Raw genomic sequence first — 22,212 nt, forward strand, 5'->3', positions numbered from 1 at the left:
ACAGTTGAAAAATAAAATAAAAGATTTTTATTTATTTATTTTTTTCTATAATATGGACTTATCTGTTTTCTCTGTATTGAATGCTTCACTGATTTTGGAATAAAATCAGTGTACTATTATGCTGTGCTATGCAGAATTATGCTTATATTTCAATCCAATTCTGTTATTACACATTTCAATTTAAATTCACTTCCGATTATTTTACTCTGTACAGTAGACATACCAAATGAATACCTGAATATCTTTTATGGGCAGGAAACATTGTTTATTCACCCCTATAGAGTTGAATTTACACATTGTTTGGAAAGAATTTATTTTCATAAAATGATCATGTTTCAATTGTGGCTAATTTTGTTTTTTACTCAAATTTGGCTAAAGAATTAACACCGGTAGGGGACATGTATTGGTTTAGCAATACTCACAGAATGCTTGCTGTAATTGTAATTGTACTATACAATCGGGACATGCTGTCTGGTTTTCTATGTTAAATCTGCTTAGTATATGCACTCAATTCATTATTTACATTGTCAAGATAGGAGCGACACACAAAGAAAAAGTTGGCAACTTTCCAATGCGGCCTTGTGTCTGTCGCTGTCAATATCTAGGTCGTTCTCAGCTGTCAGGACGGGGGTCTATGTGCGCGAGTGTCACACCATTAAAGTGACAAGATGGAGCTGATCGGTGTTGACGTACCTGTGTGGGCTATTCTGATCCTGATAGTCTGTGTTTGCTACACAGTGTGAGTATTTTATGTATGTTTTAACGTGCATCAATCAAAGATTCTGCTAAATATTATTGTATATTGGTATATATGGTAGTAGTACTGGAGTACAGTTTGGGTATATCGGTATGGTCGTACGATAGTACAATTTGTGTGAACAAGTAACAACGGACGTCTTATTATTGGGGGAGGTATAGCGTATACGCGTCAAATTTGACCTAAACGTGATCACTGTTAAAATTGAACAATTCTTTTTCTTTATGAACAACCTCGGATACCTTATTTGAATTGACATGTATTTAAATTGTATAGCTAATCTCCATCACATGGAAAATGTTTTACTATTTGAGGTTTATATGTGAACCTTTCTTCCATTACATAATTCTATTTTTATTTTGATGTTGGGGAATCAAAAGGATACATTGATTAAAGTTTTTATTGTCAGTGTTACTAGACAATATGGTACACTCGTGCGTCAAACAAAACTTATTAACATCATGTTAAAAGAAAGTGTGACGAAATATTATTAAGGTATTGCATTTGGCCTTGAACTCGCCAATGATACTAGTATGTGTGTCGTCAGAAAGAAACTGCTTGTTGACCATGAAAAACATGCAAATGCACCAAATTGAAACATGTGTCAAGGGATTCTTTTTATCCATACCTATTTGTAAATGAAATTTGGTATTATATTTTAGTATTTAACATGTCATTACTTCAGCCTTATGATACGAGTTTGTAGATTCCTCCAGTGGTATTTCTTTAGCATAATTATACGTATCCTGATAGTATCATTTATCAAGGTATATTATAAAGATAACCTAATAATACTTTCGCAAAAACATGATTCCAGCCAAAATTGATAAACCCATGGCACGGTATAGATGACCACAGAGATAAGTAACGTGGGTTTTTTTTAGACTTAGACGAATACACATATCTAAGAAATATCAAACGACAGATCCCTAGTTGGTCGTATTCAGATTAATGGAAAAACAAACGAAACACAATAAGTCAACGTGTAAGTTATATCCTTTCACTCAACACCTGATTTGACACAGACGACAATTATGAATATAAAGGCTGACACTCTTGATATCAAAGCAAAGACTTCCTTTGAGATAATAACACCATTCTGATAGTAGTTAGACCAAAATGATGATATATATAGAATCATTATCATTAACCCAGTATGTATTGCTACTATTTATAGTTTGATGAGCCGGGATTTCCTGACATTCAGGAGGATGGGAATACCGGGACCGACACCTCTACCAATTTTTGGTAATTTGATTTCCTTGATGAATCAGGTGAGAACCATAAAGCAAAGCGCAGATACTCATAAATACTAAAAATTACTTAATGTTCATGAAATTAACTTCGAAGCAGACGCCGTTAAGACACCAACACAAGTTTTATGCATAATAAAGTACATGTTTTATAATCTGAAAGCTCGTCATCTAAATAAACTACAGGCCAAAGTTTGTTAAGTTGATAATTTATTTGCCATGTTTTATTATCACCATTAACATCTAGATACACATACTCTACTTCGATGTTCTGCATCTGCATCCTCAGTGGTATAATTATCGAAGCCAACGAGACATTTACGAAACAAAGGACTCCGGGCTTTGATAATTTTCAGATGAAATGCGTAATGCCATTTTGGATCTGTGCTATATTTTTTTTAATGTATTTATATAATATAAAACTACAATCAGACCTCTCACTATCTTTATTTATATTTACAATGATAGATACTTTCTTAAGTTAATGAATGCATTGTTTTCTTCAGGGTATCCGTGCTTTCGACCAGGCTGGAATACGGAAATATGGCAAAGTGTTCGGGTATGTTTTGTTTACATTTGACTGATCAATACGAGACTTCACATCTTTCGTTTAAAAAAATATTCTTGAAATGTTACATTTTAACCATTTTGTTTGTAAACATGTACGTTGTGCTACATTTGTATCAATTCGGATCAATGGTGATTGCTTTTTTCCAAAAATCTCATTTTGAAATATGTTGCAAAATATGTATTAGGTCATCAGAAACAACGAGAGGATTCCTTCTGATTTATTTATATGTAGATAAATTGATTAAATACTCAGGACCCAGTTTCGTCGATTTTCCACTGAAGAGCTTTACTCTTCAGTCGTTTTCTATTGGAAATTTAAGTAACGAAATATTCACAAAACTGGGGTCAGATCTGCTATAAATAGTATGAGCTTTCTTTTTTGCAGTCATTACGATATGGTAGCTTCGAATTTGGTGGTAGCGGACAAGGAGATGTTGAAGGAGATCCTTGTGAAACAGTTCAATAACTTCCCCGATAGAATGGTTTGTGTTAGGTTCTATTGCTCTACGTTCCTACTTAAACGAAAAGCAAACTATTTACATACAACCGAATGCCACTATAATAATGAATAAGAAGGACCCGTTTAAGTACTTACCTTTTAAATATCTGGCAGATGATTGAAGAGGTAGCGTTAATTGGATCAGACCTGTCTCCAGTGTACTTTTTCTTCTACTTTAAATTGTTCAAAACCATGTTGATACTTCCTTCCAGTACTGTCATAAAAGGACATATACATTTTGACATATTTATCTGTTATATATAAAGACGCTTTTTTTAGTGTGCCTTTTGCAAAGCATGTAAACCTGCTGCAAAGCATGTAAACCTGCAACTTAAGCTGTCAATACTTTCCTTTTACTACCGAAGACGATTGATGATTTCAACGGCGACATGGAAGGCAGCCTTTTGAATACTAAGGGCGATCACTGGAAACATGATCGGAGTGTTATCACTCCTACGTTTTCATCTGGTAAACTACGAAAGGTACACGCTCACACAATTTTTCTTCATACTAATTGCATTGGCGAGCTCCCTGGCTAGGTTGCTATTTGATTTGCCTTGGTTTGATAAAACATATTCTTAAAATGGCTATCGCTCTTTGAATAAGTTGTTATTGCTTAAACAGATTATAAACCTGTCTATTTGACTTAGCTGCTGTCGCTGTAAGGGATTATGATATTGTATAAGGTTCTTTGTATCTTATTTCCGTTCGTCTACTACAAACTATAGGATAGAAACTATCAATACTTGTATATTTTTTATACAAATGTAACTTTAGTAATTGCTATTGAACTGGTAAATATTTGATTGACATGAAATCCAGTGATACCGTTGTAAATACCGAATTATATTTTACAATATAGATGGTACCATTAGTTCAGGAAGCGTGTGACACTCTGGTGAAAACATGTCGGGACGCCATTAAACGTGGCGACGGAGGCCAGGTAGAAATGAGAAGGTAGTTTTTTTCATTTCGTTACATTAGATCAGATACCATTTGTCATACTTTTTGTTTGTGTTTGTCTTTACGTAAATGTTTAATAAAGGTCAAACGATCCTAAATGGATGTCAAATTTAAATTCCAAGGATTTTCGATTCGATTCTTAAGCCTAAATAGATGACCGCCAACACACTGTCATGATGTTGTAGTGTAAGTAGAGTAACTGCGTGTACATTGCAGATTATTTGGAGGATTCACCATGGATGTGATAAGCTCTACGGCTTTCGGTATTCACGTGGATTCCCAGGGAAACCCAAATGACTTATTTGTAACTCACGCCAAAAAGATGTTTGACATCAGTCTAGCGTCACCTGCGGTACTTATGATCAGTGAGTATATGGTCACTTTCCATTAATCTGATATATGTAAATATTCCTCTGTCTAACGCATCATTATCGAACTATTATTATTATCTTCTTTTATATTCAAGCGCTACACTTATATACCATGACTTTGGAATTTTTTGGTAGGCTTTATTATCCTGATACGTTGTGTTTCTTTAAAACGAAATTCCATTTATTAAATTGTCCTTTATTTATTTCAGTATTTTATTCTTGTCCTAAAAACTCCTCTCGGGATTTTTCAACTGATATCTTTGAAACATTGAATGAAATACCGTTCATATAACTACCCCCGAAAATTGATTTGAATAAGTTTGCAGAACTCATTGTCCCTTGATTATATATAAAGCTTGAATCTTACACGGACGTATCATTCTGCTGTTGTTTATCTTCTTGAAACCTGGTAAACTATATCATCAGACATGGTGTGTTTAATGAGCATGCCATCTAGCCTCTCGTTAGGTATGCGAGTCTTATTTTCATGAAATATAGTACATACCATATATAACATTCAGAGATCGTCTTTTGTTCCGCCCCGCGGTACTCTGTTGTATGTACCCAGATCTTATGTGTAACATACTTCAAGGCTTCTTTTCCGCTGTATTCTCCTGAAATTATTTGGTGTTTATAACTTAGACATGCTACCCTGCTCTTTATCGGAGAAGTATGAATATGTTTTGATAATTCTGATTTAATTTCAGTATTGTTTCCATCATTTAAACCGTTATTCCGGAAAATGGGTGCAAGCATTTTCCCAAAAGACAGCATGGCTTACTTCCGTAAAATCACTACACAGCTGTATGAGGAGAGGAGACAAAGCAAGGCGGTAACTAAGCTCACATATTGTTGATTGGCAGCATTTACTATTAAAAGTAATAATGCTATCTTTAGTATATGTATTATTTCTTTGTGATTGTAACGACATTCGCATCGGCAAACCTGTGTGTTATTTTAGATAGGTAAAAAGTTGTTAATTGCATTGGCGTAAATACCTATTTATAAAACTGACAATGCGTCTCGTTCATACGAGGGCGTCTTTTTTGACAACCTAGACTGAAATACTTGCTAAGTCCTGCGATTTTACTGTACGATACCGTATCGTACATAAAAATGGATGAATCTCATAAAGATAGAGGGAACATTTTGTATTGTAGGAAGGTCGAACAGATTTCCTCCAGTTGATGGTAGATGCCCAGGACGGTAGACACGACATTGACGAGAGCAATGGTTCCGCTCATCAGGAGGAATCCAGTCGAAAAGGTAACGCCTCTCGTACATGTAATAGCCCTAAAATATTATTTCCCTTGTAAATGATCGTACATAAACAGACGAACAGGCAGTCTCCCTTGTAATGTTGTACATAAAACAGACAGACAGACAGTCTCCCTTGTAAATAGTAGTAAAACAGGCAGACAGACAGCCTCCCTTTTAAACGAAAGCACAATAAACAGACAAACAAGACAGTCTCTCTTGTAAACGATAGTAAATTAGGCTTCCTTTTAAACGATAGCACAATAAACAGACAGACAGACAGTCTCCCTTTTAAATGATAGTAAAACAGACAGCCTTCCTTGTAAATGATAGTACACCAAACAGACAGACAATCTCCCTTGTAAATGCTAATAAAACAGACAGACAGTCTCCCTTGTAAATGATAGTAAAACAGAAAGCCTTCCATGTAAATTATAGTACACTAAACAGACAGACAGTCTCCCTTGTAAATGCTAATAAAACAGACAGACGGTCTCCCTTGTAAATGATTAGCAATAACTTAACTCGACAATCAATAGGTCCGTGTCACTCATTTCGTGTTTCTTCCACAGCTGAGAACTTCAAAGTACTACTTGTGTTGTGAATATAAAGAATTAGCTGTCATTTAGATTGTTAAAACTGTACATGAAAACTGATATTTTTTCATTTTCTATTGCCTTGGGAATATAGTCAGAAAATAGTTGTATTTGATATAACCGCATATGAGTTGTTTTACCATTAAAAAGAATCATAGTCATTGATTTCAACAAAACTGTATAACATGTTCTGATCAAACCTCATTTTATTTCTCCTTCGTAAACAAAAAGTTTACAAACAATGTGTTTGTACAAGGTACCTCATTACTGTATAAAATCACGTGGACCTTATACTGTTAAATCCGTTTGTATTTCTTATATCTTAGGCATAAATTTTGATGGAATCCTTGCGAATGCAGAAATATTCTTTGCTGCTGGCTACGAAACAACATCAATTACCCTCACGATGACTTCATACAATCTCGCTCTGAATCCGGAATGTCAGGAAAAGTTACGTCGGGAAATTGAGGAAGAGATCGGGTCGGTAGGTTCTGGATATTGCTGAACATATAGGGTTGGTACTGTAGGTCTGGAATATAGATAAGCTGAAGGTGGTGAACGAACTAGTACTCCTAAGGTATAGATGATGATTTGGACTGGCCTGAATATTTCAGAAAAAATGATGAACCTTTACTACTGATGATTTTTTTAAATTTTGTTTTTTGTAGATGACTCCATGTTTGCATGAAATTGCTCAAACTAAATTGCAAACGATGAGATTTTATATTTTATTGTTTATTGTGTTGGTTAGTTATCTTAATGCCCAAACATATTTATAACGGGTTTTGATAATAGATTCTCATCTGACTAAAAAAAAGAAAAAAACAAAACAACAACGCCATCATCGCTGGTTTATTGACCAAATGCTTTAATGTCTTGTCACTTGTGATATTGCCAAGCTGTTGTAAACATTCCAGCTTTAGTGTTAAATACAAATGTACATTTGTAAACCTTCCCCTTTTATTTACTGCAGGAACTTATCGACTACGAGAATGTTCAGAAACTTCAGTACCTGGATATGTGTATAAACGAGACACTGCGGATGTACCCGCCAGCGCTGAGGTAGGTGACGTAATTTTGGTGTGTTACTTACTTTTGCCATTTCGGCCACACTTTTACCATTTGTACACATAGATGTTCATGCCGAGCAGATTGTGATCTTGTAGATTTAAAGTAGTTTTACGAATAAATTGTTTGATGGAAGTGACCATGTACATATCGCATTTGAAACCTTAAACACAACACTAAATACCTTTTTGTGATGTATCAGCGATATATACATTGAATAACTATCATACTAAATTCGAATTTTAAAGAATGTCGGAGTCTGACGTTGTGTACATCTTAAAGGGTCGGTATGTTAATATAAATATTTATTGCAGTTTTGGTAGTGAAACAAAGAAATTTATCAAACTAATAAAACTTACATTTTCACTGCAGCGATGAGCAGTGAAAATATAAAGTTTTGCAGTGAAAATATAAGTTTTGCAGTGAAAATATAAGTTTTGCGTGTTTGACCAATCAGAGCGGACCTTTGTATTCACCTCGTGTTGAAACTTACTGATTTTCTAGTCGAAGCGGAGATAGATCAATAGGTTATTTTGCTTTATTTCTGAAATTTTCAGGGTATTTTTTTGACAAAATACTCACTTGACGTAAGCTTTTCATGCATATATTCTCCTATAACAGCAGAAAACGCTTCAATTGCGTTTATCAGTCCTTTCAAAATTTCGCCGTCAAGTTCACATCGAGTAACGTCAAAAAGAGATGAGATCATTATTGATTTTCGCACGTTTTGACTTAATTTTTTTTTAATGTTTTTAATGTTGTTTTTCTTTTTAATTTATGAAATGCAATAAAAAGAAAATTGAATGGTTTCCCATATAATATAACATAAATTTCACTCGTATGACAGAATATTTCGATATTTTCACTCGTGCATATATATTTGTTCATGATTGCCCTGTTTTTATTTACATTGAGTTTAATTACTCTGTTACTACATGTCTAACAGATGTCTGTTTTCGATATATGCTTAATTAATAATTTGGGCCATGTATCAAGTGTATGATATTCTCCTCTCTAGTAATAAAATTAACGTTTATATCATGATCCTAATGTCATTTTAAGAAAAGCAATTTCTTTGATTTTTGGCTGACGGTTTGTCTCGTACAACCCAGTAGATGAAATACCCCCTCTGTGTATGAGAGAGGGGGGAGGTGATGACATTTATGTAGTCACAACTGGATGTAACAAATTAGGTCTAGTGTTTTATAACAATATCTTGAACAAGATGTCTTTTTAGTATGGAAATACAATAATTCACACAATTATTGTAGATTTGACAGAATGTGTGTAAAAACAACCAAAGTAAAGGACATCACCATACCAGCCGGGATGGTGGTCACAATACCGGCATATGCACTACAAAATGATCCAGAGGTCTGGGAGAAGCCGGACGTTTTCAATCCAGAAAGGTAAAATTATTCCAAGATATCAATGAATTTGTGAAGAATTTTATTTACAACGACGTAACGTTTCCTTTTGCGTTGCTGTACGTACTTCCACTCTTTTATTCTATATTTCGAACGAGTCCTAGAAGGAAAACATCAAATTATCTTTCACAAATACCTTTGTATTATCGCTGATCACCCGTGTGTATTGTATAATCCCTATCTGTGTTAATTGGTAACTGGGGATTAAAGAATATCAGGACACGTCATATCATATAGTCAGCTAGTTCAGCGGATCAAAATTTCGCGAATTTCAAAATGAAATAAAATAAATAAATAACTAAGTGAAAGTTTGCGATCTGCTTATTCAAGGATACTTATTTTTGCGAAAATTGCTCTCGATGTCGAATTATAAAAGGATCAAATCGTAATTGTTGATAAGTATACCACAAACAGAATCATAATTGTCGAAATAGGATTTGTTGATTGGGGGCTCCCGATTGGGCTAATGCGAGTATAATATGACGACTGTCTTACCTGCAGTTTATTTTACGAATGGTATATTCTCGTGTTTTATTATTTAACAGATCAAAGTTTCGCGAGTGCCCCAATTGCACGCGAAATAGCGAGAATAAGCGGTTATATGGTATGCAGTATCGATATAGCTTACAATGGCTAGAAGAAAACAAATGTCATATTTACATTGTATTTTAGCTTAATGTCGATTGTTGCAGTAGATGACACTGTGCTCTATTGATTGTGTTTTGTAGATTTAATCCAACTGAGAAGGCGAAACACGACCCAATGGACTACATACCGTTCGGACACGGTCCCCGTAGCTGTATTGGTATGAGACTGGCATTATTGGAAACTAAAATGGCAGCTGCAAATGCGATACGTAACTTCCGGTTTTGTGTCGGCAGCAAAACTGATGTAAGTTTGTTCATAACTTCTCAACAATATAACAATATGGTTATATTTCAATGTTCCAAAATATCAAATAGCTTTGTATGTGCACTGCACATCAATACAATTTCAAACAATATCAATAATTGAAACCATGAGTAGTTAAGATAAAATTTGTTATGTTTCTGTTCTGTAGATTCCACCAAAAATGGAGGACATGTCACTTTTAAAGCCGAAACATTTGTGGCTGAAGCTGGAGGAAATAAAACGTTCATGAATAAGTGAATCATCTCAGACCAGCCCTGAAGTTCTGACTGTACATAATGTTCATCACGTGGAATAACGTGACTTCAGATTATTCAGAAATCCGAATTAAAATATGTGAAGTATATGAAATGCGTAGGATCGACCCTAGTATATAGCTCACCTGGTCCAAAGGGCAAAAATGGCGTCCGGAGTCCGTCACATGTAGCCATTTATCGTCCAGATCTCGGACGAGTTCGAAAATGGTCAATATTCGAAAGCAACTTACAGATTCATTGCACTTTGTAATAACATTGTTATGGGACCTTGTTAACGCGATAACGTGAATAAATATCAAGTTTTATTAAACTTGGTATGCTGTCATATATCGACAGGATGCCAGACAAGTTCGAAAATAGGAATTATACGACAGTAATTAACAGAGTAATTGCCTTTTGAAGAAATATTATTAACACTTTTGGAGTTCACATGGGCAGAAAGATAAAGTTTTTTAAAACGCTACTAGTCCTGAACAACTTAACTCTTTCAAGCCTAACAAGATTTATATCACTTGTTGCTTGTACCATTTTTTGGAGAGACAGTTCAAAATTAGGAAGGTATTTGAAATATAACTTAATTTGGAGTGTTCTACCAAATCAATGAAATATCAAGTTGAGCGATGCAGGCCCTCTGGACCATTTGTTTTTTCGTATATACTAGAACGAAAGACCACGTTTATTAGTAATATTGCCCCTTGTATTTAAAGTGTATATAAAGACAACTTATGGCCCCTTGTATTGACACTGTATATAGGGACCATCGTCCCTTGTATTGACTGTGTATATGGATACTATCGCCCCTTGCATAGATAATGTATATTGGGATCGTTGTCACTTGTATTGACGATGTATATAATGCGTTTATGTAGCCCGTCAGATATTTGGTATACATGTAATACGAAATGTGTCCCTTCTAGGCAAGTAACATTAATACTTTTTCCCAATGATTATGTTAATGAAAAAGGTCTGTGTTGTAAAATGTTGTAAGAAGTAGTAATTTTATTTTATAACTTTATTACACCTAGAGGTAGGGACATATTACATATATTATATGTACGACAAGCAGATCCAGAGTTTGTGGTTAGTGTACCTGGCGTGTATCAGATCCGAAATTATCAAATATCTAGAGTTTGAGATCTGGAGTTAGGGGGTCACCAAACCTGGCGTGTATCAGATCTGGAGTTAGGGAGAGAGGGTTAATATACATGGCATGTATCCGATCTGGTATAATCGGGGTATTATTATTATTGCGTAATAATTGTTTATTGAGTATTTAATAACTGCGTTATTATATTTCTTTCATTATAATCATGTATGTTCGATATGCATCAACGTTTCCCTGTACCAGTAGATGTTTATTCGATATATATTGCATTTATATTGTACTATGATTTATTTGGCTGGGCAATGTTTCATGGATAAACAAATGCTGTTGAATAATCTAATTACGGTGAATTGATTGTCAGATTGACGACAGCTATCTATCTATTTTATCTATTTTCAATAATGTAATAAAATTTAGATGAGATGAAATTAAACTTGAATCGTGCCGATAAGTAATAGAGATAGCTTGTGTAATAATGTTGACCCCATGACCATTGAATAACCAATAACATGGCTGACTACGCCATACTCTCTTTAAAATTAGCACCCAATTTGGGGGACAGCAGTGACCCGGTACGTTAGCTTTATAGAACGGTTGGACATTCAACATCCCCCATTCCGGCATAACCCATATTCGGACTTGAAAACAAAAAAGACTTATCAACTTTAAATTTCGAACTTTAACTTTTATTTTCATTAATGATATATATACATTTGTACGTCGATACGTTGTCCAGCCTGTGAGTGTTCTTAGTCCTGGTGGAGGATCCTAGTTTAATGAACGGATGAAATTTAGAACCTGCGTTGAACTTTTTTGTCTAAATACGCCTGTGTAAAACACATGAAGTGACACAGCGTGTATCAGATTTTGAGTTAGGAGGTTATTTTACCTCGCGTGTATCAGATCTGGAGTTGCAGTAGTAGTGTTATTATACATGGCGTGTATCAGATCTGAAGTTAGGAGTTTGCTATACCTCGTGTTTATCATATCTGAAGTTAGGAGGTTATTATACCTCGCGTGTATCAGATCTGAAGTTAGAGGGTATTATACCTCGCGTGTATCAGATCTGAAGTTAGGAGGTTATTATACCTCGCGTGTATCAGATCTGAAGTTAGAGGGTATTATACCTCACGTGTATCAGATCTGAAGTTAGGGGGTATTATACCTCGCGTGTATCAGATCTGAGGTTACGATGTTATTATACCTCGCGTGTATCAGATCTGAAGTTAGGGGTATTATACCTCGCGTGTATCAGATCTGAGGTTACGATGTTATTATACCTCGCGTGTATCAGATCTGGAGTTAGAGGGTTATTATACTTGGCGTGTATCAGATCTAAAATTAGAGGGTTATTATACCTCGCGTGTATCAAATCTGAAGTAAGGAGGTTGTTATACCTCGCGTGTATCAGATCTGAAGTTAATGGGTTATTATACCTCGCGTGTATCATATCTGGAGTTAGAGGGTTATTATACCTGGTGTGTATCAGATCTAAAATTAGAGGGTTATTATACCTCGCGTGTATCAGATCTGAGGTCAGAGGGTTATTATACCTGGTGTGTATCAGATCTGACGTTAGGAAGTTAGTATACCTTGCGCGTATCAGATATGAAGTTAGAAGGTTATTACACCTCGCGTGTATCAGATCTGGAGTTGCAGTAGTAGGGTTATTTTACATGGCATGTATCAGATCTGAAGTTAGTGTTATTTTACCTCGCGTGTATCAAATCTGAAGTTAGTGGGTTATTTTACCTCGCGTGTATCAGATCTGAAGTTAGTGTTATGTTACCTCGCGTGTATCAGATCTGAAGTTAGAGGGCTATTATACCTCGCGTGTATCAGATCTGAAGTTAGTGTTATTTTACCTCGCGTGTATCAGAACTGAAGTTAGATGGTTATTTTACCTCGCGTATATCAGATCTGGAACTAGGAGAGTACTATCCCCTGCATGTATTTGATAAATTGAATTAAGTCCTCAGAAAAAAACTAGTCCCCAATTTCATGTTTTTCTATAGATTTAGATATTATAAAGTAACAAAATATTTTCACTTGGAATTAAAATGACAAAATGAGAAAACAGACTTGTGTTCTGTCAGGTCCGAAAGCGTGGTCTCCAACACCCAATCATCCAATATTCGATAACTCGATGTGATCGTTCTGATGAAGCATTATTTGATGATCTAGGTGATTGCATATGCATACATTTTAATTGTAAAAGTATATAATGAAATACTTATATTTCTGTTGTCTGGTATATATCCGAGTAGTAAGGAAGGAATCGCAAAATAGCATGAAGATATAAAGAGCGTATTAGGGAACAACCAACCAATTGAAAAAATAGATTTTTGAAACACCCCCTGTGTATAGAAAGTTGAGACAGGGATAAAATCTCTGGCAACCACTGATTGGCCAGTATGTTATGAGGTAACACAATAGATATGTGGCCTGAGAGGTAACTGCCCATAAGAAATGTTGATATAGATTTAATTTTTCCCAAAAGTTCAGGTCATAATAATTAACAGGTAAACAATTCAGATTTTTGAGAACTTTTACTGCGAAATACACCCATTTCAAAATGGCTACCCCGGAAAAAAATTGAGCTGAAGGAGACAACCTTTGTTTTGATTACGTGTTATATAAGACCCTAAACGTTTGTTATAAACCATAATTGCCATATTGAATTCAAGAATTTTAATAATAAACTCCAAAACGTTAACACTAAAGTCTATGGAAAAACAATTGGCTTTTATGCGAGATCACATTATGTAGAATGTTCGAGATCACACTTTGTAGAATATACGAGATCACAGTATGTACAACTTACGAGATCACACTATGTAGAATGTACGATACCACACTACGTACAATGTACGCTATCACACTTTGTAGAATATACGAGAGCACACTATGTAGAATGTGAATGTGCTAGATAAAAATATTTAGAATGTACGATATGACATTATGTAAAATATACCCGATCACACTGTGTATAATATACGAGATAACACTATGTAGAATGTGAATGTGCGAGATAAAGCTATGTAGAATGTACGAGAAAAAATACTTAGAATATACGAAATGACACGATGTAGAATATACGAGATGACACGATGTAGAATGTACGAGATGACACTGTGTAGAATGTACGAGGTCACATTATGTAGAATATCAAAATCACACTATGTAGAATGTACGAGTTCACATAATGTCGAATATACGATATCACACTATGTAGAATTTGCGAGATGACACGATGTAGAATGTACGAGATGACACTGTGTAGAATGTACGAGATCACACTAGGTAGAATATACCAGATCACACGATGTATAATATACGATATCACACTATGTAGAATTTGCGAGATCACACTATGTAGAAGGTACGACATCACACTGTGTAGAATAGAGAAAAAGCGACGTGGACAAACTGTATAGCTATCCGGAAACTCTATATAAAAAAAACACGTTCCATCTGCAAATATTTCATTTTAGTATGATTAATATGCGGATGCGTGTGATCGTTAGAGTGAACGATATACAAATTCAACAATTATTTAGTAGCCAGAAAAAAAAGGCAAGCATTATAAAGGAAATGGATATCTGTAATGATAGTGCAGAATCTCCCCGCGTGTAAGACATGGACGATTTCCATGAGTATGAACCTTTTCTGCTACAACTGGTATTATTGTTTGTTGTATTGAAGTATAATAACACATAACGAATAAGAATAACTATCTCCATTTCTGTAGGGGACCTATCTTTGGGTGTTTCTGTCACACATTTACATGAAAGTCCATTTCTTAAAGAACCCAGAGGTTCGATCGTCTGATCAGACAATGGCAGATAATTGTGCCCATCCTGATGATTAGCTCCGTTAATGTCGGTTTCATTAAAGAACTTATCCTTCTAAATCACTGATTGCAATCTAGCTTAATTAGATTGGAAGCTTCCCAAGCTGGCGGGGATTCAAAATTGTTCAAACGTTGGGTCCGACCTCATCCGGATTCTTAGAAGTGGGTCTGAAATGGGGCAACCCGACTATAGTGCTATAAACGACTTCTTCGGGAAATGTGCTGAATATCTCTCATATTTAAAATTGTACACATGGGGATTCAAATGGAGTGGCCTGTCTCATAGGGGGTTGAGGAGCGGGGCCAAAAAGAATTATTAAGCAACTCTTGGAAGCAGGAGAGGCGATGGCTAATAGCTGAAGGAATAGGAAGGTATTTTCAAAATTCTACACACAGAACCAGTTTAGTATAAATACGAAGTCTGGCTAATCTGTGGCCTAATGGATGTTTTCCAATAAGGGAAATAAAGCAAATCCTCCATCATAAGCGATAACAATATTTCGGTTTACCGTGAAAGGAAACTGTGTCCAAATTAACATATCTATATCGTTACGATCATCGAATATAATATTTGGATAGACGACCATTTGAAAACACTTAGCTGGTAAGCTTGTTCTAATAGAGTAGCATGACTTTTAAAGGATTATGAAATTACAGAGACAGGAAAAAGTCTATACTGTTTCACTTTATCAGTAAAGGTCAAGCTGTCAATATGTTTATACAGTAAATACAAAAAGTGTACATGTACATGCTATATAATTCACTGACAGTGATCATGTCATATATTGTTATCGTTATTATATTATACAGACGCAATGCACTGTTTTGCTTCCTATGTTAATATTCGATAATAATTAGGCCAAAATATACCTTTTATGTAAAGCATTGTCAGCTTAGTTTATATTGCAGTGCTGTGTTAAACTAAAATAACTATGACTGTAAGTCAGTAATTTTCTTGGTTCACACCTTTATAACTTAAATATCGTAAAATAATTCATAACGATCATAAGATATTTGTTTTCGTTTCGATTTAAGCTTTAAAACTCTGTATCTGTTTGTAATTTAACATAATGATATAATGTTATAAACGACAGCAGACAATCAGATGAAGGTTACTACATTGTCGCCTTTGGTACAGAAAATGCTTATGACAAGGTGCTTAGATAGCGCTGTTGAGTTTGACAGGGGGAAATGTATGTAAGGTTCGTAGAGGTTGTTTCCATTGAGATCAAGTAAGTTTTGAGGGGGACCACTGTAATGAAAATGGTGTGCAAGAGAAATGTGAATTAAAATTATAGTACAAATATTGAGTTTATTCTCTACATCCCCAGTTGATTAGCAAATAATATGTATACTTTTTGTAGTTTTCAATTAAAGGCGGAAAAGTAAAGTATAATTGGATGTATATATATATATATATATACAATTGATATAATTATATCAAGTTGTTTGGACATCAAAATAAGCCATTGTTGAGAATAAAGAGACAAAAAGGTGATGAGAAAAGTAAAAAGAAAAACCACTACAACCCAAATTGGCATTGTCAGCACTTTCATTACACAGAGCTATCCATCTTGGGAATAGGTACTAATTGTGCTTTTGAGAGTAACACCGTTAGTTTTTGAGAAAACGATGTAATTTGATCACGCATCGTAATGGCATAACAACCAGTACCTGTTCCCAAGGTAGATAACTATATCATCTATACCAGATTCTACAATCATACAAACACGTTTCAGTATTTACCTGTTGCTTTTTTGCTTCATCATGTAGAGAAAAGAGCACTACACAAAGATTATGTTGGCAACATTCCAATGCGGCCATCTGTCTGTCGCTGTCAAAATCTAGGTCGTTCTCACTCTCTGCTCTCTCGCTGTCAGGACGGGGATCTGTGTACACGGGGACATTTTATGACCACGGTATAAAATGGAGCTGTTCGGTGTTGAAGTACCTGTTTGGGCCATTCTGATGGTGATAGTCTGTGTTTGCTACACAGTGTGAGTATTTTTAAGTATGTTTTAACGTGCGTAAATCAATGATACTGCACAATATTATTGCGTATGGGTATGTATGGTGGTAGTACGGGAGTACAGTTTGTGTGAATGGGTATGCTAGTACGGCAATACAGTTTGTATGTTTCGGTAAAGTGGTACAAAAGTACAGTTTGCGTGCATCAGTATGAACGGTAGTACACGTATTTGTTGTGTAGTACGAGAGCACAGTTTGAGTGTTTCGGTACATTCGGTACATTTTCCGGTTAGAACTGGAGTACGGTTTGTGTGAATCGGTATATATGGCAATACGAGGGCATTTTTTGTTTCTATCGGTATGGTAGTACGGAAGTGCATATTGTGTGTATCGGTAGAGTAGAACGGGAGTACAGTTTGTGTGTATCGGTATGTATGGTAGTACTTGAGTACTGTTTGTGTGTATCGGTTAAGTAGTACGGGAGTACTGTTTGTGTGTATCGGTATATGAGTATGAGAGTACAGTTTGTGTGTATCGGTATATATGGTAGTACTTGAGTACTGTTTGTGTGTATCGTTTAAGTAGTACGGGAGTACTGTTTGTGTGTATCAGTATGGTAGTACGGGAGTACTGTTTGTGTGTATCGGTATATGAGTATGAGAGTACAGTTTGTGTGTATCGGTATATATGGTAGTAAGTGTATGGCAGAACGGTAATACAGTTTCTGTGTAACGGTTTGGTAGTTTGGGAGCACAGTTTGAGTAAATCGGTATGTATATAAGTACGTGAGTACTGTTTGTGTGCATTAGTATATAAGGTAGTACGGGGGTACTGTTTGTGTGTATTGGTATGTATGTTAGTACGGGGGTACTGTTTGTGTGTATTGGTATGTATGTTAGTACGGGAGTACTGTTTGTGTGTATTGGTATGTATGGTAGTACGGGAGTACTGTTTGTGTGTATTGGTATGTATGTTAGTACGGGGGTACTGTTTGTGTGTATTGGTATGTATGTTAGTACGGGGGTACTGTTTGTTTGTATTGGTATGTATGTTAGTACGGGAGTACTGTTTGTGTGTATTGGTATGTATGGTAGTACGGGAGTACTGTTTGTGTGTATTGGTATGTATGTTAGTACGGGAGTACTGTTTGTGTGTATTGGTATGTATGTTAGTACGGGAGTACTGTTTGTGTGTATTGGTATATAAGGTAGTACGGGGGTACTGTTTGTGTGTATTGGTATGTATGTTAGTACGGGAGTACTGTTTGTGTGTATTGGTATGTATGTTAGTACGGGAGTACTGTTTGTGTGTATTGGTATGGTATTACGCGAGTAGATTTAAAGTGAATCGGTATATATGGTAGTAGGTGTATGGTAGTACGGGGGTACAGTTTGTGTGAACAAGTTACCATTGACGTCGTATTATTGAGAGAGGTGTATACGCGTCAGATTTGACCTAAATGAGATCAGTATTAAATTCAAACAAATGATATTTCGGCAACCATGGATACCTTATTTGAATTGCCGTATAATTAAATTATATATCTAATCTCCATCACATGGGAAATTTCTACTACTTTGGGTTTTTATATGAGCTTTTCGTCTGTTATATAAATTCTTTTTTATTTTGATATTTGGAAATCCAGAAGATACATGTACATTGATTGATTATTCTCAGCGATACTGGACAATAGGGCAGACTCGTGCGTCTAACAAAACGTACATCCTGTAAAAAAGGAAAATGTGATGAGATAGGTTATCAAGGCGTTGCATTTGACCTTGAACTCAACAATCACACCTGTATGTACGTCGTCAGAAATTAACTATTTTTTATCCATATGCATGCAAATTGAAACATGTGCTCAGTGATCTAAGCTCTCCTGACCTTTTTGTAAATGAAATTTGGTATTAGAATTCAGTATCTGACAGATCATTTCTTCAGCCTTATGACATAAGTTTGTAGAGTCTTCCACTGGTATGTCTTTGGTATAATAATATCAATCCTGATAGTATAATTTATTCAGGTATGTTATAGGGATAACACAATAATGATTGTGCACTGGCGCGCTGAACTTCCGAATGGAGGTCACGTGACGTTGACAAGAAAAAATTCCATGTCAGTAGTAGCATTTGAATGCGGCGAGATGTCGAGATAGCGACTTCATATTAAATGCATTAAATTATCTCGCTATGTCGGTTGTTTTATCTCGCTATGTCGTTTTATTATCTCGCTATATGGTATATTTATCTCGCTATGTTGACAAAATTATCTCGTTATGTGATGGCAGATCCATGCCACCATAGCAACGTAATGTTTAGACACATACACAAATCTAACAAATATTTAACGACACAAAGGTCATACCATTATTTTTGACAGTTGACGTTTGTAATAACTATTCCTCAGGTACGTACTGTCAGATCCTAAGTTATCCGTTTTGAGGTAAATGGGGAAAACAAACCGAACACATCGAATCAACGTGTAAGCTTTATTCTTTCACGCACCCCTGATTTTACAGAGACCGCAATAATAAATGTAATAGGGGTTAAGATAATAATGGGAAATTAATGAAAATGGTCTCAAAAGAGCCCCCAAAAAGGATTAAGAGTTCTAGTAAATTTTGTATTTCCATAATATTTGAGTTATCGTTTCGGTTTCAGTGTTACATAAATTACAAGGAGGGGAGGTAACTACTGAGGACATACTCTACGCTGGAAGTGCTGAATGCTTTTGTTATGCAGGATGGCATCTTGTAGATTTTGTACCAAGTTAAATTATCCATGTTCACAAATATATCATTCAACTTTCTTCTGCTGTCACCAATCTTGATATCAAAGCAAAGAATTAATTTGAGGTAATAACATCATTCGGATAGTAGTTGGACCAAAATGATTATTTAGATAGAATCATTATCATTAATCCAGTATATATCGCTAATATTTTCAGATTGATGAGCCGAGATTTCCTGACGTTCAGGAGGATGGGAATACCGGGACCGACACCTCTACCAATTTTTGGCAATTTGCTTTCCATGATAAATAAGGTCAGAACCGTAAAGCAACGTTCAGATACTCACATATACTAAACGTAACTTTATTTTAATGAAATAAACTTCGACGCAGAAGCCTTTAAGACACCAACACGCCAAGATTTTTACAGAAAGAATTACATGTCATCTAAATCAACTACAGCCTAAGATCTGTTATGTTGAAAATTTAACACTTACATGTTAAGCAGTCTCATTCAAGTTATTTATGTTCCGGTATCATAACTTTACACTTGTTTAATAATAACGAAAAAGTTATGCCCGAAATAATGTGGGTTATGTCAAGGAATCTCAAAATGTATACCATCAATAGTAATTATTTTCGAAGTCTTTGTCATTTTAAATTCTGAAATAACTCCACTACAATGAATTCAGTATCTAGGTGTAATGTACAACCATGCTCATATCATTAAATATAGAGAATGCCTTCGTCGTTTGTTGCATTGTGCTGAATGGTTAGTGAGGATATGATTGAACTGGATTTGCATAGCGGGTAAAATCTATGAAGCCGAAAACGCTTACCCTTTAAATTTACGAACACCTTATCTTATTCTCCTATTCCATTTTGTATGATCTCCATAAACATCTAGATAAACGTACTCTCATTCGATGTTCCGGAATCGCATCCTCAGTGGTAGAAATATCGCAGCCGACGAATTTCTATGGCCGACTTAATGACCAAACGTATATCTTAACATACGAGTTGAGACATTTACAAAACACACGGCTTCGGTAATTGTATTCAAGTAACATCGTTTTGGATCTGTGTTATTTTTTTCTTAAATGAATTTGAATAATATGAAACTACACTCAGACCATTTACTTGATACATTTTGATTAGCTGTGATAATAATTTTCGTTAATGAATGCATTGTTTTCTTTCTTTAGGGTATCCGTGTGTTCGACCAGGATGGAATACGGAACTATGGCAGGGTGTTCGGGTATGTTTTGTTTACAATTGGGCGACCAACGCTTTTACTTTTTTTCATGCTTGTCAATGGTATCGATACTAATGTTATAGCACCTTGATCTCTCAAAGTACACTAACTATGATTGCAATAGGTGTGGATTTCTATTGTTTTCTTGGAAAAGCTTATTTATTTCATAAAAAAGGTTATTTGAAAAATTTTCTATCAAGTAGTTTTCATTTTATTTATCCATTTTATGTCCCTGCAATAGCATACAAATGGGACTTGCACACACTTTCGTTTGAAACAATATTTCTGAAATGCAAGCTTTTAGCTATTTTATTTATTTTCTTCATTCTCTGTTTTTTGACGTTATTTAATCCCCAAATTACTTCAATTGATGATAAGCAGTAAAATAATAAAATATCAAACAGATTTAATTCAACATGTTTTTTTCAATTTACAAATATACTTGGCATAATTTTGAATGCGAAAAACAAATTATTGCTGAGTTATTGGCTAGAGAGGTGATCGGCTACATTTGTATCAACTCGGATCATTGGTGATGTTTGATTTTTACTTCAAAAAATCTCAGCGTGAAATACGTTTCAAAATATTTATCAGATAATCAAAAACAACCAGAGGTTTCCTTTCTGTTTGTTTATATGTATCATCTGGAGAAACTGATTGAATATCCAGGGCCAAGTTTCGTCATAATTCCATCAAAGAGCTTTTCCTTAAGTCCAGTAATGATTTTCTATTGAAAGCGTTTGTAACGAAATGTTGATGAAACTGGGGTCAGATCTGCTATAATTAGTATGAACTTTCTTTTTTGCAGTCATTACGATATGGTAGCTTCGAATTTGGTAGTAGCGGACAAGGAGATGTTGAAGGAGATTCTAGTGAAACAGTTCAATAACTTCCCAGATAGAATGGTTTGTCTTACGTTTCATTGTTCCACGATCCTACATTAACGAATTTCAAACGTATTTACCTAGTTACGACTGATACTATAATCAAAATTAAATATTAACCTTTCAAATGGTTAAATACGAGACCCTTCTCCGTATTCAAGTACTTACCTTTTCAAATCTTATCGATACTGCCTTCTGGAAGTATTTTAGAAGGACAAAACATTTTATGGTGCCGTTTTATATACATTTTAGACATATTTACCTGTTATATAAAGACACGTTTTTCTTGTGTGCCTTTTGCATAGCGCTTAAACCGGCATCTTAAGCTGTCAATACTTTCCTTTTACTACTAAAGACGTTTGAAGATTTCAACGGCGATATGGAAAGAAGCCTTTTGAATACCAAGGGCGATCACTGGAAACATGACCGGGGTGTTATTACTCCTACGTTTTCATCCGGCAAACTACGAAAAGTATGTGCTCACAAAAATG

At 35.2% G+C, this 22,212-nt stretch overlaps 2 protein-coding genes across 2 annotated transcripts in view; both read left to right on the forward strand.

The window, feature by feature from the left end:
- Positions 1 to 631: 631 nt before the first annotated feature.
- Positions 632 to 22,212, forward strand: part of LOC117335955 (cytochrome P450 3A5-like) — a 54,079-nt gene continuing 32,498 nt past the window's right edge. The window contains exons 1-16 of the mRNA XM_033896247.1: positions 632 to 739; positions 1,935 to 2,031; positions 2,517 to 2,569; positions 2,966 to 3,062; positions 3,445 to 3,561; positions 3,942 to 4,036; positions 4,259 to 4,407; positions 5,121 to 5,245; positions 5,574 to 5,679; positions 6,593 to 6,750; positions 7,240 to 7,328; positions 8,606 to 8,743; positions 9,490 to 9,652; positions 20,788 to 20,840; positions 21,646 to 21,742; positions 22,077 to 22,193. Of these exons, the coding sequence (XP_033752138.1) occupies positions 669 to 739; positions 1,935 to 2,031; positions 2,517 to 2,569; positions 2,966 to 3,062; positions 3,445 to 3,561; positions 3,942 to 4,036; positions 4,259 to 4,407; positions 5,121 to 5,245; positions 5,574 to 5,679; positions 6,593 to 6,750; positions 7,240 to 7,328; positions 8,606 to 8,743; positions 9,490 to 9,652; positions 20,788 to 20,840; positions 21,646 to 21,742; positions 22,077 to 22,193 (1,725 nt within the window). The 5' untranslated portion in view covers positions 632 to 668. The remainder of the gene's footprint in view (positions 740 to 1,934; positions 2,032 to 2,516; positions 2,570 to 2,965; positions 3,063 to 3,444; positions 3,562 to 3,941; positions 4,037 to 4,258; positions 4,408 to 5,120; positions 5,246 to 5,573; positions 5,680 to 6,592; positions 6,751 to 7,239; positions 7,329 to 8,605; positions 8,744 to 9,489; positions 9,653 to 20,787; positions 20,841 to 21,645; positions 21,743 to 22,076; positions 22,194 to 22,212) is intronic.
- Positions 16,614 to 22,126, forward strand: LOC117335987 (cytochrome P450 3A8-like). The gene is made up of 5 exons (XM_033896291.1): positions 16,614 to 16,882; positions 19,800 to 19,896; positions 20,788 to 20,840; positions 21,646 to 21,742; positions 22,027 to 22,126. Exons 1-5 carry the CDS (start codon positions 16,812 to 16,814, stop codon positions 22,072 to 22,074), a joined length of 366 nt encoding a protein of 121 aa, XP_033752182.1. The 5' UTR covers positions 16,614 to 16,811; the 3' UTR covers positions 22,075 to 22,126.

This window comes from Pecten maximus, chromosome 10 (assembly GCF_902652985.1).
Source record: "Pecten maximus chromosome 10, xPecMax1.1, whole genome shotgun sequence".
Lineage (NCBI taxonomy): Eukaryota > Metazoa > Mollusca > Bivalvia > Pectinida > Pectinidae > Pecten > Pecten maximus.

What these genes read in the sequence shown, in the direction of transcription:
- LOC117335987 (XM_033896291.1), top strand. Translation starts at nt 16,812, where the DNA reads ATGGAGCTGTTCGGTGTTGAAGTACCTGTTTGGGCCATTCTGATGGTG. An exon ending in TGCTTTCCATGATAAATAAG is followed by an intron (nt 19,897 to 20,787) that starts GTCAGAACCGTA and finishes TTCTTTCTTTAG; the next exon opens with GGTATCCGTGTGTTCGACCA. An exon ending in ATAACTTCCCAGATAGAATG is followed by an intron (nt 21,743 to 22,026) that starts GTTTGTCTTACG and finishes CCTTTTGCATAG; the next exon opens with CGCTTAAACCGGCATCTTAA.